Source organism: Oncorhynchus masou, chromosome 13 (assembly GCF_036934945.1).
Source record: "Oncorhynchus masou masou isolate Uvic2021 chromosome 13, UVic_Omas_1.1, whole genome shotgun sequence".
NCBI classification, from domain to species: domain Eukaryota; kingdom Metazoa; phylum Chordata; class Actinopteri; order Salmoniformes; family Salmonidae; genus Oncorhynchus; species Oncorhynchus masou.
The window spans coordinates 62,643,728-62,658,572 of NC_088224.1; the positions used below are offsets into that span (position 1 = coordinate 62,643,728).

General features: G+C 42.2%; 1 protein-coding gene across 12 annotated transcripts in view; it reads right to left on the minus strand.

Moving 5' to 3' along the window:
- Positions 1–7,255: 7,255 nt before the first annotated feature.
- Positions 7,256–14,845, minus strand: part of LOC135552802 (pleckstrin homology-like domain family B member 1) — a 107,087-nt gene continuing 99,497 nt past the window's right edge. For all 12 annotated transcript variants that reach the window (XM_064984655.1, XM_064984654.1, XM_064984661.1 and 9 more), the window contains 6 exons: positions 14,274–14,568; positions 12,653–12,743; positions 12,224–12,370; positions 11,871–12,090; positions 10,838–10,923; positions 7,256–9,350 (listed from right to left, as the gene is read on the minus strand). In XM_064984655.1, coding sequence (XP_064840727.1) covers positions 9,210–9,350; positions 10,838–10,923; positions 11,871–12,090; positions 12,224–12,370; positions 12,653–12,743; positions 14,274–14,568 — 980 coding nt within the window. In that variant the 3' untranslated portion in view covers positions 7,256–9,209. The remainder of the gene's footprint in view (positions 9,351–10,837; positions 10,924–11,870; positions 12,091–12,223; positions 12,371–12,652; positions 12,744–14,273; positions 14,569–14,845) is intronic.

Below are 14,845 nucleotides of genomic sequence, written 5' to 3' on the forward strand. Positions count from 1 at the left end.
CTAACCACCGTGCTTCTACACCTGCATTGCTTGCTGTTTGGGGTTTTAGGCTGGGTTTCTGTACAGCACTTTGAGATATCAGCTGATGTACGAAGGGCTATATAAACATTTGATTTGACTTTAATAATGGGAATTGATGTAAAATATATCACTAGCCACTTTAAACAATGCTACTTAATATAATGTTTACATACCCAACATTATTCATCTCATATGTATACATATATACTGTACTCTATATCATCTGCTGCATCTTTATGTAATACATGTATCACTAGCCACTTTAAACTATGCCACTTTGTTTGCATACTCATCTCATATGTATATACTGTACTCGATACCATCTACTGCATCTTGCCTTTGCCACTCTGTACCATCACTCATTCATATATCTTTATGTACATATTCTTTATCCCTTTACGCTTGTGTGTATAAGGTAGTAGTTTTGGAATTGTTAGCTAGATTACTCATTGGTTATTACTGCATTGTCGGAACTAGAAGCACAAGCATTTCGCTACACTCACATTAACATCTGCTAACCATGTGTATGTGACAAATAAAATTTGATTTGATTTGATTTGACATACCCCAACCAGAAGCCATGGATTACAGGCAACATCCGCACTGAGCTAAAGGCTAGAGCTGGATCCTGGACTTCCTGACGGGCTGCCCCCAGGTGGTGAGGGTAGGTAGCAACACCTCTGCCACGCTGATCCGCAACACAGGAGCCCCTCAGGAGTGCATGCTCAGTGTCCTCCTGTACTCCCTGTTCACCCACGACTGCGAGGCCAGGCACGACTCAAACACCATCATTAAGTTTGCATACGACACAACGGTGTCACCGAGAATGACTAGACAGCCTATAGAGGAGGTTAGAGACCTGGCCGGTTGGTGCCGGAATAATAACCTATCCCTCAACGTAACCAAGATTAAGGAGATGATTTGTGGACTATAGGAAAATTAGGATCGAGCACGCCCCCATTCTCATCGATGGGACTGTAGTGGAGCAGGTTGAGAGCTTCACGGTCCTTGGTGTCCACATCACCAACAAACTATAATGGTTCAAACACACCAAGACAGTCATGTAGAAGGCACGACAAAGCCTATTCCCCCTCAGGAAACTGAAAAGATTTGGCATGGGTCCTTACATCCTTACAGGGTTCTTCAGCTGCAACATCGAGAGCAAAAAGGCTTCTCAACAGCTTTTATCCCCAAGCCAGAAGACTCCTGAACAGGTAATCTAATAGCTACCTGGACTATGCATCCATCCAAACAATCCATGTTATTTAATTATTGCACCAACGAGCGTCTGTGTTGCCAAGGGCTAAAATTGAAGTCATTCCTATTTCTGATGCAGATCACGCTGCAAGTCCTGCCTCTCCCATCTCCTCATTGGTTTATAGAAGCAGGTACCCACTTGCCATCTTCTCATTGGTTATACACACGTGGGTGATTGAAATACTAAATGTTTTGCCTGTTGTCGTGGTAATACTATGAAAGTGTAGATGCCAATCACCATATAAGTTCAAAGATGAAATAGCCTGGAAGGAGGAGAGAAGACTAGAAACGATTTGGTTGGCCGTTTTATGTGTGGATTAATTGTTGGACCTTGTGCATTTCAGGTAAAATAACAACTCAATGTTTATATCCCAGGACATATTAGCTAGCAACAGCAAGCTAGATAAATAGGACAAATTAGCTAGCAACAGCAAGCTAGCTAAATAGGACAAATTAGCCAGCAAGTGCAAGCTAACTAAATTGCCATACAGGTTTAATGCTTTCGACCTGTCCCCAAATTAATGTCATTGGTTCAGAGTTTGTTTTGATATTTTAACCTGCGTGTCGGGATCGCGTTTCGTGTCGGGGGACAAGATAAATTTATGTACGATAATACCTTTTTTTTTCTTTAAAAAAAATGTTACCCCGTTTTATCCCCAATTTCATGGTATCCATTTGTTTAGTAGCTACTACCTTGTCTCATCGCTACAACTCCCGTACGGGCTCAGGAGAGACGAAGGTTGAAAGTCATGCGTCCTCCGATACACAACCCAACCGCACTGCTTCTTAACACAGCGCCATCCAACCCGGAAGCCAGCCGCACCAATGTGTCGGAGGAAACACCGTTCCCCTGGCAACCTTGGTTAGGGCACACTGCGCCTGGCCCGCCACAGGAGTCACTGGTGCACGATGAGACAAGGATTTCCCTACCGGCCAAACCCTCCCTAACCTGGACAATGCTAGGCCAATTGTGCGTCGCCCCAAAAATATCTATATTATTTTTACTTAGAAATTGCACTGTTGGTTAGTAAGCATTTCACTGTTGTATTCGGCGCACATGAGAAATAATTTGATTTGATGTAATACATTTGAGATTCTTCAAAGTCGCCAACCTTCGCCTTGACTGCTTTGCACACTCTTGGCATTCTCTCAACCAATATTCAAGAACTTTGTAAGTTTCTTCAAGTGCAGTTGCAAAAACCATCAAGCGCTATGATGAAACTGGCTCTCATGAGGACCACCACAGGAAAGGCAGAACCAGAGTTACCTCTGCTGCAGAGGATATGTTCATTAGAGTTACCAGCCTCAGAAATTGCAGCACAAATAAGGGCTTCAGAGTTAAACAGACACATCTCAATATCAACTTTTCGGAGGAGAATCATGCATTCATGGTGGAATTGTTGCAGTGAAACCACATCTAAAGGACAACATTAAGAAGAAGAGACTTGCTTCAGCCAAGAAACATGAGCAATGTTAGACTGGTGGAAATCTGTCCTTTGGTCTGATTCCAAATTTGAAATTCTTTGTTCCAACCGCTGTGTCTTTGTGAGATGTGGAGTAGGTGAACGGAGGATCTCCGCATGTGTAGTTCCCACCGTGAAGCACGGAGGAGGAGGTGTGGGGGTTCTCTGCTGGTGACACTGTCAGTGATTTATTTAGAATTCAAGGCACACTAAACCAGCATGGCTACCACAGCATTCTGCAGTGATACGCCATCCCATCTGGTTTGCGCTTCGTGGGACGATCATTTGTTTTTCAACAGGACAATGACCCAACACACCTCCAGGCTGTGTACGGGTATTTGACCAAGACGGAGAGTGATGGAGTGCTGCATCAGATGACCTGGCCTCCAGAATCACATCACCTCAACCCAATTGAGATGTTTTGGGATGAGTTGGACCGCAGAGTGAAGGAAAAGCAGCCAACAAGTGCTCAGCATATGTAGGAACTCCTTCAAGTAGTTGGAAAAGCATTCCAGGTGAAGCTGGTTGAGAAAATGCTAATATTGTGCAAAGCTTTTTCAAGGCGAAGAAAGAACCTCAAATATATGAAGAAAATAGTAAAAAATCTAGGAAAAACCTTTGAATGAGTAGGTGTCCAAAGATTTGCCTGGTACTGTGCATGCATACACTTAATTTATTTGTATTGCTAACATTATTCAGTACTCATACTCATATTAAAGACCTGATAAAAGATCTTGGTTCTATTAAATAGGGAACGTAGTGGAAAACCCATAGACATTTTGCAACTGAATTAGAATTTATTATTGGTCCAGGTATTCCCTCATAGTTTCAATCAGTGTTCCTCTGTCTGGTGCCTAATGAACACAACACTGTTGTATTTGTATGTGGGTGTGTCAGGACCCCATGGTGGAGAAGAGTCTGGCGTGTCTGAAGGCAGCAGTGTCTGACAAGCTGGACAACACCCACACCAAAGCCCTGATGTCCTACACATTCGCCCTGGCACAAAACCAGGACATGAGGGCCAAGCTCATCACCCACCTGCACAAGATTGCTGATACCTCAGGTATGTGTCTTGCCTCTTTGTGAAAATGTCGTTGTCTTTACCTGTCTGTCTGACTGCCGTGAAACAGTCACTGTCGACAACTGACAACAAAAATGACCACAGGTGGCAATCGTCACTGGGAGAGAGCAGAGGCTTCTGGGTGGAAGACAGACTCTCTGGAGGTGGAAATGACATCCTACGTGCTGCTGGCGCTGCTCTCAGGCTCCTCCATTCCAGGCTTTGGGCTGGACTACTCCACCGCCATCGTCCGCTGGCTGGCCCAGCAGCAGAACCCCATACGGAGGTTTTGCTTCCACACAGGTACTTTTTTGGTCTGGTAGACATTCATTCACTAGCACCTCATCTGCCTGTCGCTCCTACTGTTAGTACATGGTTAAACATTGATCACACCAAATACTTATTTTATATGAAATGTAGCATATTGTACATTTTATTTAAGCCTTACTTCATAACACATTGTATGAATTTCCTTGAATTGTTGTGATTCATTTTAGATTCTCAATCTTTGTTATATTGATTCTCTCCATCTTTACCCAAGCTACAGTCATCCAGATTTGTTTTTGCAACAGTATCTCCCACTTCTTTCCCTGTCACCAGGACACAGTGGTAGCACTGCAGGCTCTGGCCAAGTACGGTGCTGCCACCTTCAGTCCAGAGGGCGCCAGTACAGTCAGTGTGAGCTCAGCCGGAGGCCTGAATATGGAGTTCACTGTGAAGAACAACAGGCTTCTCTATCAGGAGGAGCAGCTGAAGGAGGTCCCTGGGGACTACAACATCAAGGCACAGGGCAAAAGCTGTGTGTTTGTGCAGGTCAGGCTCCAGTCATTAGCCCTTTGCTGCCTCTACATGCAGTACTGAGTGTCTGCTTTGTGTTCAGTAGGGCACACTGTTGAACAAAAACTAACGTTTCAACCCTAGAGTGTCAGCATTAATGGAAATGCCTGTGTACTGTAAATTGAAATGTGAATGTTGATTTCATGCATCTCAATGATATTGTCTCTGTTTTCTTTTCAGATCGCCATGCACTACAATATTCCCCCTCCTCCTGATTTCTCTGCTTTTAACATCTCAACAGAGACGCTGGGGAAATGCAACGGCACCAAGAAATCTCTGATTGTGTCTGTGGATGTAAGGTACAGTGGTATTCCTTTTAACCTTGAAATAGCACCTGACTGATTGTGGTAGGACAAGTGAACGAAGTGACTGAACCACCAGTGTGTAGATGTTAATATCGTTAAATCTGCTATATGTAACTTTTTGGGCAACCCAACCAAATTCACATAGAAATGTGAGTTATAGATCTGTCATTCTCATTGACAGCAAGTCTAAGAAGCGGTAGATCTGTTTTTATGTGTGCTATTTTTATGATTCCCATTCTTACGTTTAGTTTTTACATCTTTTACTTTCAGTTTTGTACACCAGCTTCAAACAGCAGAAAATACAATATTTGTTTTTATTGAAGATATATTTCAGAGGTTTAGATGGTACAATGATTCTCGACACCATAGAGCCCCACAATGGAGGTGTCATAATACCCAGAAAACCTTGCGGTCAAGCAGGGAAATGGTTCAGGTCGTTTTTTAAATTTATGTTAGAAACACAAACACTTTTTGGGGGGATAAATACAGGCGAATATATATTGACAAGTCAACTTGTCCTAGAGATATTTACGTTTGACCTCTAGGTTTTATGGGTATTATGACTCCTACTGTGGAACTCCTTGTTTTGTCACATAAACATAAATTAGGCAAACTAGTAGAATTGTAGCAACCATGAAATGGCGAGATTTCTGCATATTTGCAACTTTTTAAGGTAACACAGTATGTTACCTTCATCTGACCTGGTGTGACTGACAGGTACAACGGTCGACGAGAGGAGACCAACATGGTGATCATCAATGTCAAACTTCTCTCAGGCTTCGTCCTGGACAAGTCCTCCCTCAGGCCTGTGAGTCAATAAGAGAGCCTTAGTTGAGGGGAACGCATATACAGTTTAATCAGGGCCAGGGGTTTTACCAGGTTGGTGAACACTCCTGGCCCTAAGTATAATCCCCTCCTGGATTAGTTAATGTATATTAATGATAATGGCATCTGTTCTAATTGTAAGTATTGTAAATTCCAGTGGTTGTCCTTTGGACTAATCAGTTCTACTGTCTATGACAATGTTAACCTGTGTTCGGTTCTTCCAGTTGAAAAATGACCCCACTGTCAAACGAGTTGACCTGGAGGAAGGACATGTCATCATCTACCTAGATGGGGTAGGAACATGAATAATGAATGTTGCTTCTAAACAGGCTGCTGTCTTTATCGGTAACAGAAAACCTGGTTGGATACAGGAACACTATATGAATCTATAATATTGAACTGCAGTGTCAAATGTATTATTTCCTTTTCTTCCAGCTTATTCAGAAGGAAACTAAGACGTACAGCCTGGCCATAGAGGAGGTTGTGCCTGTGAGGAATCTGAAACCAGCTGTGGTGAAAGTGTATGACTACGACCAGACAAGTAGGAATTCCATTTAACACTGACAGTAAAAATGTGTTCTCATGCACCGAAAACATTGTTCCCCATAGTCTATATTAGTCCTTTGAAATAGCGCACCATGAATTGAAAATAACAACATATACAGTAGTTGTTTGGATGTTGCTTTTTTTGTTGTCTATTAATGGAGACTACACGTTTCTATTAACCCATTTCCAAACCACCCATTTCTCTCTGAAATATTTGGTGGCACTGGCATACCTGTCTGGGTTACATACATATCTCTTGTTCCCTAAAGAAGGAAACAAGACCTCACCAGTGGGCCCATTGGTTCACCCCTGAAGTGGGAGTTTAATGATGTTGACTGACAGAAAGGGAAGTAAAGTTAGCATTAGAAAGAAATTGACCTCTGCATTATCTATTCTGTTCTCAGGTGATGAAGCTGTGAGTGAATACAGCTCCCCATGTGCAGAGAGTAAGTACATAACCTTTTTATAACCAAACCTACTCGTCTCATACTTCTGTTTGTGAAATTAGCCTAAATGACAAATGTAGATATTAATGTGTATGTTCACTGTTTTATAGAGTAAAATCCTAGGACAAGCAGGGAATGCTCTATTGATGTTTGAAATTTTCACAGGTGATGAAATCAATGAAGTGTGAAAGACAGAAAGCCAATCACAAGCTGACTGGACCATGGCTCAACCAATTGCTTTCCTATCAAGGAAGTCATGTTTTTAGGTAGAGCTCATAAAACCTCTACAGTTCATGGTACCACATTGACCAACTTGTGATCCGTTTTTAACATAAGTGAATTTTTAAAATGTGTTTAATAGATGGGCATTAGAATGTACCTTCTGGTTTTTTTTTGTAACTTTGATTTGTGCTACCACGTCACAACCTGCTGTTGTAACCCTAAAACGATTATGTGAGATCGTTATTTCAAAAGTAATATCAGTGTTTCTACTGCGACGATGAGAATGAAATGTTTTAATAAAACCATGGCCATGTTGCTATGATTTCAAACCAGACTCACAGTAACATTTCTGTTTTAATAGATCTGACAATATCCATATAATCCATACATGAAAGTGCTGTATAAAACAGTGTACCGTCAACATAATATAGTCTGAAGATGGTGTGAGAGATGTTCTACACAGTGTTGAGGGAGTGTAGACAGTTATATGACCCTGTGAGTGTTCTTTTAAGTATACCGAAGTGTATTCTGACCATTCTTTTGAAATGACAAAAACAAGTAAATAGCTTTTTATACAATACGGGTTGAATGATGAGTAAATTACATTTTCATACAACACTATAATATACCTCTGGCCAATGCTGAATATTTGGTTGCACCCATTTCGGTGTGTGGAAAAAAATAAACAGGAAAATATATTAAGGTCTTTTCTCACTAGTCTCTTTTCCTCTACTTGACAGTGACATAGTTTACAGTACTACTGTATCTCAGGCAGGTTAACCATAAATAGAAAAAGAGAACTACATTTCACAAGGCTTCTCAATAAACCTAAACACCCAGGTTTACATGTTCAAAATCACAGCATAGTCTTCTTTAAAAAGATATTCAGATGGTGATTTATAAATGTTGTTGTGATCGTGTCGCCTGTCTGAGTCCTTTACAATGATTATGTCAAGCTACCAGATCATTTGACGTTCTATTAAAGCTGAAATGCACCCTGAGCCTGAAAACAAGCCCATATACCATGTGCACTTGTGTAGATCTGTGTAAGCAATAGTATATGGCGACAATTCCACATTGCGTATCAGAGAGCGATATGTAGCTGCCACCTCTTTACCAATCATCTCAGATCAACACAAGAGCGTAGGATGTAGTGGGGGCTGGAACTTGGAATTCAGGGGAGGTTACTGTTCACATGTACTTGTGTATTGCTGCATCAAAACAGCAGACTCCCCTCTCTCTTCCCCATGCAAGTCTGTTGAATTCTGATACTGTTAACAAAGATTGTAAACCAGCACGATCAACAGTTACAGACTAGGAGTATTACGACACATCAAGGCACAGAATGATTAGCATTATTATAATGACATGTACTGTTGTCTCGTTTATGTAGTCCCTAGAGCTCCTGGTGTTGTAGGCTGGCAGTGATGGACTGGCTGCTTCCGCAAGGGGTCAAGTTATCAGGACTTGGCAAACAGACTGTGTGTGTCTTTAGGAGTAGTATAAGACGGACACAGTGGAATCTAGTTCAGTAAAGTAAGATCACAGAGATGGATCAAGATCTAGTTTCATCTGTGGAACTTAAATTAAGTATGGACTCCTGAGTTGGTGTGTTGTGTCATGGTCTTACTGATTTCAATTTGGTTTATTCTCCATTTTCAATAGAATTTCTTTTAAGCATTCCTTAAATGATTACATCTTTCACTTACTGATAAACTTAAGTAGATTTGGGCAAATGCCTTTGTATTCTATTTGAAACATTCCATAAAAACGACCATCTGTTTGAAACCATTGTTATGTCATTTGGCAATATTCCACGTGTGTAAAAAAAAAAAGAAAACTATCAAAGACATTTACTGATACACAAAATAGGTCTCACGTAAGAGACTAACTAAAACAAGATCTCCATTTGGCAATATAGAAAGGCTTTTCAGCAGAAAGTCTGACAGTTATGTTGTTTGGTTAAATACAGTGTGTGTGTGTCTCTTCCAGGGCTCCCTTTTTTAATGAGTGGGCAGAAGCAAGTAGAAAAACCAGTGGAGAAAAAATGTATATTGTAAAGTGAGAGATGTGAGATTTAAAAATAGATATAATGAACTTAACAAAATAAAAAGGCAATTTCCCAATATTGGGAGAGGCGCTAGAAGGAAAGGCCTGAATCTCTTGAAGTGTTCCTGCCGAAACAGTCTCCTTATGACCTTATGTCAACGTACGCAAGTCTCCAGTATTAGTTCATGAACTGCGTGTAGCCCTCGGCTCCAGTTACTATAACGTCCATCCATATCCTCATGGCCTCCGGGGCAGGGGCCACCATGTAGTAGAGTCTGTCATGAGTCTTCACACAGAAGGTCAACGAGGGATTGGGGCTCTGGGATTGGAGGAGAGAAAGGTCAAAGGTCAGTAATATGGAGCTGAAGTATAATTTAATGACTCCGATTTAGCACTCGATGTTAAGGGGTGTGAAAGTGGAGAAGCTACCCATATCCTTTTTGGGGATCATTGGAGGCTAGATCGAATGCAGAATGTGGGTGGATAGGTTTTTTTCTACGTGCTACCCTCGGATATTGTCTCTGATTCAAATAAAATAACCAATATCATGCTCTGTCCCTATATATTTTTCCTAAATTAATTGGTCATGATGGTTAGTACAATGGGTGTGCTACAATAATCAAATATAAACGACAACCCAAAAACCACAGGCAAAGGTTAGTTGCTACACATTTGCCCATATAGATTTTTTTCAACTGATTGTCTTGTTGCCGGACAGTGGGGCTTCTCCTAGGCCAAGTCACACGTCTGTCTTTTGAACAAGTAAAAATAAAAGCCCTACGCTGCGCTACCACGTGTTTATCCACAACACACAGTTAATCAGGGCGTGGCTGGCACACACACCTCTCTTCGAAACTGAGGAGGCAGGAGCTCAGAAAAGTGCTGAAGGAGACAGAGTCAAAACAGGATATAAGAAATACAGCAGGACAGTACACACGCACACAAAACATGACATTCTCCACACAAACTATAAGACGCATATGCCCATCGCACATATTTTACAGTTGCACACATGCACATCTTAGGAGTTCATAAGCTATATACAGTGTATGGAATACAACGCTGATACACAGACACACGCAAACACACACCTAGATAATCCACCCTTATTTAGTCTGTTTCAATTGTATTAATTGAAGTGACAGATTCAAACACAACCAATTCCACAGAGGAGCAGACAAGTGAATTATCACTAAGAAGGCTTGCTTTGGCAAACAAATCCAATGCAGGCACTTCAGACAAATATGAAACTAAGGGGGGAAGGGAAATGTGAGGATCCAGAGATGCACTGTTCTGTAATGGCTGTGTTTTGTTGTATTAATCATGCACGATTACGCCCCTGGTGGGTATTCAACTGAAAGTTGCAGATAGCAATGGAATATGTAGAGCTGACACAAATCCTTATTCTACATGACAGACAATCCTATCTATTCTACATGACACATTTCTATCTGAACATTCTGTGTAAACAAACAACCAAACCAACCAACAAACACATACACTGGGGTAAGGCGGGCAGAACAAGCAATGGGTGGGTCTGTGAGCTCACAGACAAAAAGTGATACATACATTGGCCAAATTGAGGTTGAAAAATCCTTTCTGTGAAACCAGCCAGTCAAAGCAAAAGAGTGAGAAGAGAAATGAAAGCGTAGAAGAAGCAAAACGTGTATAAAACTAAAGATCTTCAAGATAAATATTTAATCAGTACAGTGAAAGCGTAAAAAGAAAAAGTGATTAAAGGAGGATTTCATTGTGTTCTGCCTAAAGATTGTTTTCCGATTGTTGGGTAGATAACACAGAAAGTACCTTCGTGGCGATACGCAAGTGATCGTAGTAGACCTCTTCAATGGCCTGGAAGTAGATGACTCCTTTCAGTTTGGTCTCGTGCTTGTCTGCAGGGGAGATAAACATTATATTATATATTATAAACATTATATTATATATTATATATAATAAATCACATTATTATTTTTGATTCCTACAGTACAGTTTCCTTGATGACAGAGGGAAAGACAGTCATGGAATATATGTAGATACAGACAATCCTTTTCATTGTTTATCACAATTCTATTCTATTCTTGTCCTGGCTAAATTCCCAATCTGGCTATCAAACCATCACAGTCACCTAATAATCCCCAGTTTACAATTGACTCATTCATCCCCCTCCTCTCCCCTGTAACTATTCCCCAGGTTGTTGCTGCAAATGAGAACGGGTTCTCAGTCAACTTACCTGGTAAAATAACGGATAAATAAATAAAATAGTGGAGACTGCATTCACAGTAAACGCTGCATGTTGACTCAATCGGAAATGACTTTTAATCTATATTGTGGAATCTGTAACGCTTGAACAGAGCCCCTGATGTCTACATTCTTACACCCTTATGGTACAATATTGCAGATTATTTCATCAACCACTGCAAAAACACAAGAGGGATCGGGGGTAACTTTATGCCCCTTTTTACCTTCAGGCATAAACTGATCCCTGCTACATAAAAATAATAATAAAAGCATAATTTTCTAGGAAAGTAGTTGCAATTTTATATAAAGTAATTATTTCATAATTAGCAGTTTTATCATTCAAATCGCCAAGCATTTGCATATTACTGTATCTCAAGCCTGCTACCAAACTGCTAACTACAAATGTGCATTACCCTTGTGTATCCTAATGTTTATCTCCACTGACTTCATTTACACCATCTTTCACAAATACGGTCTACATTAAGGTCAAGGGGTATGAATATGCCATGTACTGTATCTCCCATTGGCTCGATCAGAGCAATAAGAGCACACAAATATGTCTGTATATAAACATGGATATAAATGGCAGCATTTTCCTTACCAACGTAATAGGAGAAGGTCCTTTTGAGGCGGTCGAAGACAAACCAGCGTTTCTTCCACGACTTGATCTTGCCGCCCATCTTGACCAGGTAACCCTTACACATCTTCTCTGAGAGGATCACGTGGTGAGAGGTCTCCACGTTGTGGCCGGATGACTCGATGTGGGAGCGCAGGTCAAACTCCTCCTTGCGGATGGGCAGGTAACGAGTCATAGGACGGGCCTGAGGAAAGAAGGAAACAGACGTGTAACCAGTCTTTCTGTACGACTAACAGAGGATCAGAGAGACAGATCTCAAACTGCATATTCTTTTTGATTGGATTTTGTAGGTTGTTGTTGTCGGGCCTGAGGCTCACCTGGGAGAAGTTCTTGCTTCTCATCTTCACCTCCTTGTCCACTAGCTGCTGCCTGTGCACCGTCTCTTCCTGCAGCCTCTTCTCAGCCTCCTCGCGCCGCCTCCTCTCCTCCTCCAGCATCTGCCTACGGGCATGGCTCTCACGCTCCTGGAGAGAAGGACGGAGGTAGAGTGAAGATCATGAACATAAAGCCCTTTTTACATCAGCAGTTGTCACAAAGTTCTTCACAGATATCCAGCCTAAAACCCCAAAGAGAAAGCAATGCAGAGGTAGAAGAGTGGCTAGGAAAAACTCCCTAGAAGGCAGGGACCTGGGAAGAAACCAGGCTCGGAGGGGTGGCCAGTCCTCTTCTGGCTGTAAACACCGAAGTAAGACGTTAGTATGGGATCTGATAGGAAGCTAGACATGGTGTGTGAGGTGGTGTCTTACTCTGGATTCTATGAGCCTGGCCTTCTCTAGGTGGGCTTCTTTCAGCATCTTCTCCATCTCCTCGATCTTCAGCGCGTCCATCCCACTAGCACTGCAAACCGGACAGTCAGACTTACATCTCAACTACCAATGACATCCATCATTCAATATATTTATAGGTAACAGTTTATTAATACTTTTTAAGTCCTAAAACTGTGGCCCGTCATGGAAAACCACGCCCAAAATGGATAAAGATCGGCAAGCTTCTTACATAGGAACAAAGAGGATTACGTAAGTAAGTAAGTCCTAAAAACATCTGTCATCATTGGTCATAAAAACAGTAACTTACTATGTGGACACTAACTAACACAAACAGTTATTAACTATCCCAGACAGTTATAAAATGGGTCATGACATAACTGTTTAGAGGTCCAATACACTGGAAATGTCCCGTACAGCCAGGTGGTACCTAGCGGACAGTGAGTGCAAGGTTGTGTTCATTAAGGCATGTGAAGATCAACATTCTAAAACGCTTTGCAACAGAAGACAAATTACTGTTTCTCATTGGACATGTCCAGATAGTAGCCTTCCCTCTTCGGACAGTTTTTTTCTCTCAATTTCCTACCCACTGAACAAAACCCAAATGAGTGCTTGGGCCTGATAAGTACATGCAATCTTTGATTACCTGTTTAAAGTGGAGAAACAGCTGTGCTTTCACCAGATCCAAAAGGGGATGGTCACATCTGCCTAATCTGTGTGACCACACACACACCATACCTTTCAGACCAACTGGCTCAAGGAAACCCCTCTATCTGTGCAGTGTCTTTCACTAGTCTTAAAAGACTATATTTAACTAGTCTTTTGACTATATTTCAGCAGTCACTCATGTGTTTATGGAAGAGCGTTTCCCTGTTGACATTTGTGTAGGCCTCATTATGGCTGGTGATAACTCATGCATGACAACAAACCAACAAACTTGACGAGTTCTGTACGGACTGGGATTTCCTTTCAGTGTCACAAAGATGACCTGTTCACATTTGAATTCTAAGTTGTAGAATGTTTGAACTGGATTTAGAGAAATATAGATTTTTCACACTATCGTGCCGACTGAAACCCAACTGTGCTGGCTCGGATACTTTACACATCGTCCTTTTTGGCATTGTTCCAGCACACCATCTCAGGACAGACAACCTGGTTAGGTTCCAGCACACCATCTCAGGACAGACAACCTGGTTAGGTTCCAGCACACCATCTCAGGACAGACAACCTGGTTAGGTTCCAGCACACCATCTCAGGACAGACAACCTGGTTAGGTTCCAGCAGACCAGTTCAGGACAGACAACCTGGTTTGTTTCGGCTCAGTAGCGTACATTAATTATCCCCCAGAATACTGACAACAGCTGAACAGACACATAGGCTTCTTTTGTCACTGTTAGACAGACAATAATGAATAATGAGCTGATACAAGACACAGCTTGACACCTGTGGTTACTTATCAGAGATTCCTTGGCATAAATTAGTCAGTATGTGTGTGTACTTTGTGGATCATGTAAGGCTGAGTGTTCCTCGCTCTGACCTGGACATGTCGGTGAAGTGTGTGTGTGTGTTCGAGGATATGCGTGCGGGTGTACGTTTCTCTGACCTGGACATGTTGTCGGGGGAGCAGGCTGAGTTGTTGCCGGTGGAGACGCTGGTGTCCATGCTGTCAGAGCTCTCCAGACTCAGTGTGTCGTATGGCTGCTCGCCCGCCGGTGGTGGCTGGTGGTGCAGGATGGAGTGGTGCACCATGGGAGGGCCTTGGGCATGGGAAGGGGCATACTGGGTGTTGAGGTGGGTCTGAGAGCCGTGGAGCGCATCCCACTGGCACTGGGCCTCCACTGCAGCCCGCTGCTTCAGCTCAGCCAATCGACGCCGCTGGTCCTCGATCACCTGGTGGCCTGGGGGTGGAGGAAGTAGGAAGTCACAGCTGATCTGGGGGGTGGTTTCATCACGTCCAGGGATACCCCATTATGTCCCATGATGACAGTTCCAGGATGCATGGCAACACCCTCAGCATGCAGACACACATACTCACCCACTAACCAACTCAAACACACTCACATCCACTTGCCAGGAAAAAGGTCCTGATGATCAGCGTCACCCGGCTATGAAGAGAGAATACCTAAAGATTGTCTGTGAGTCCATGTAATGTATTCACCACAGGTCAGCGACAGA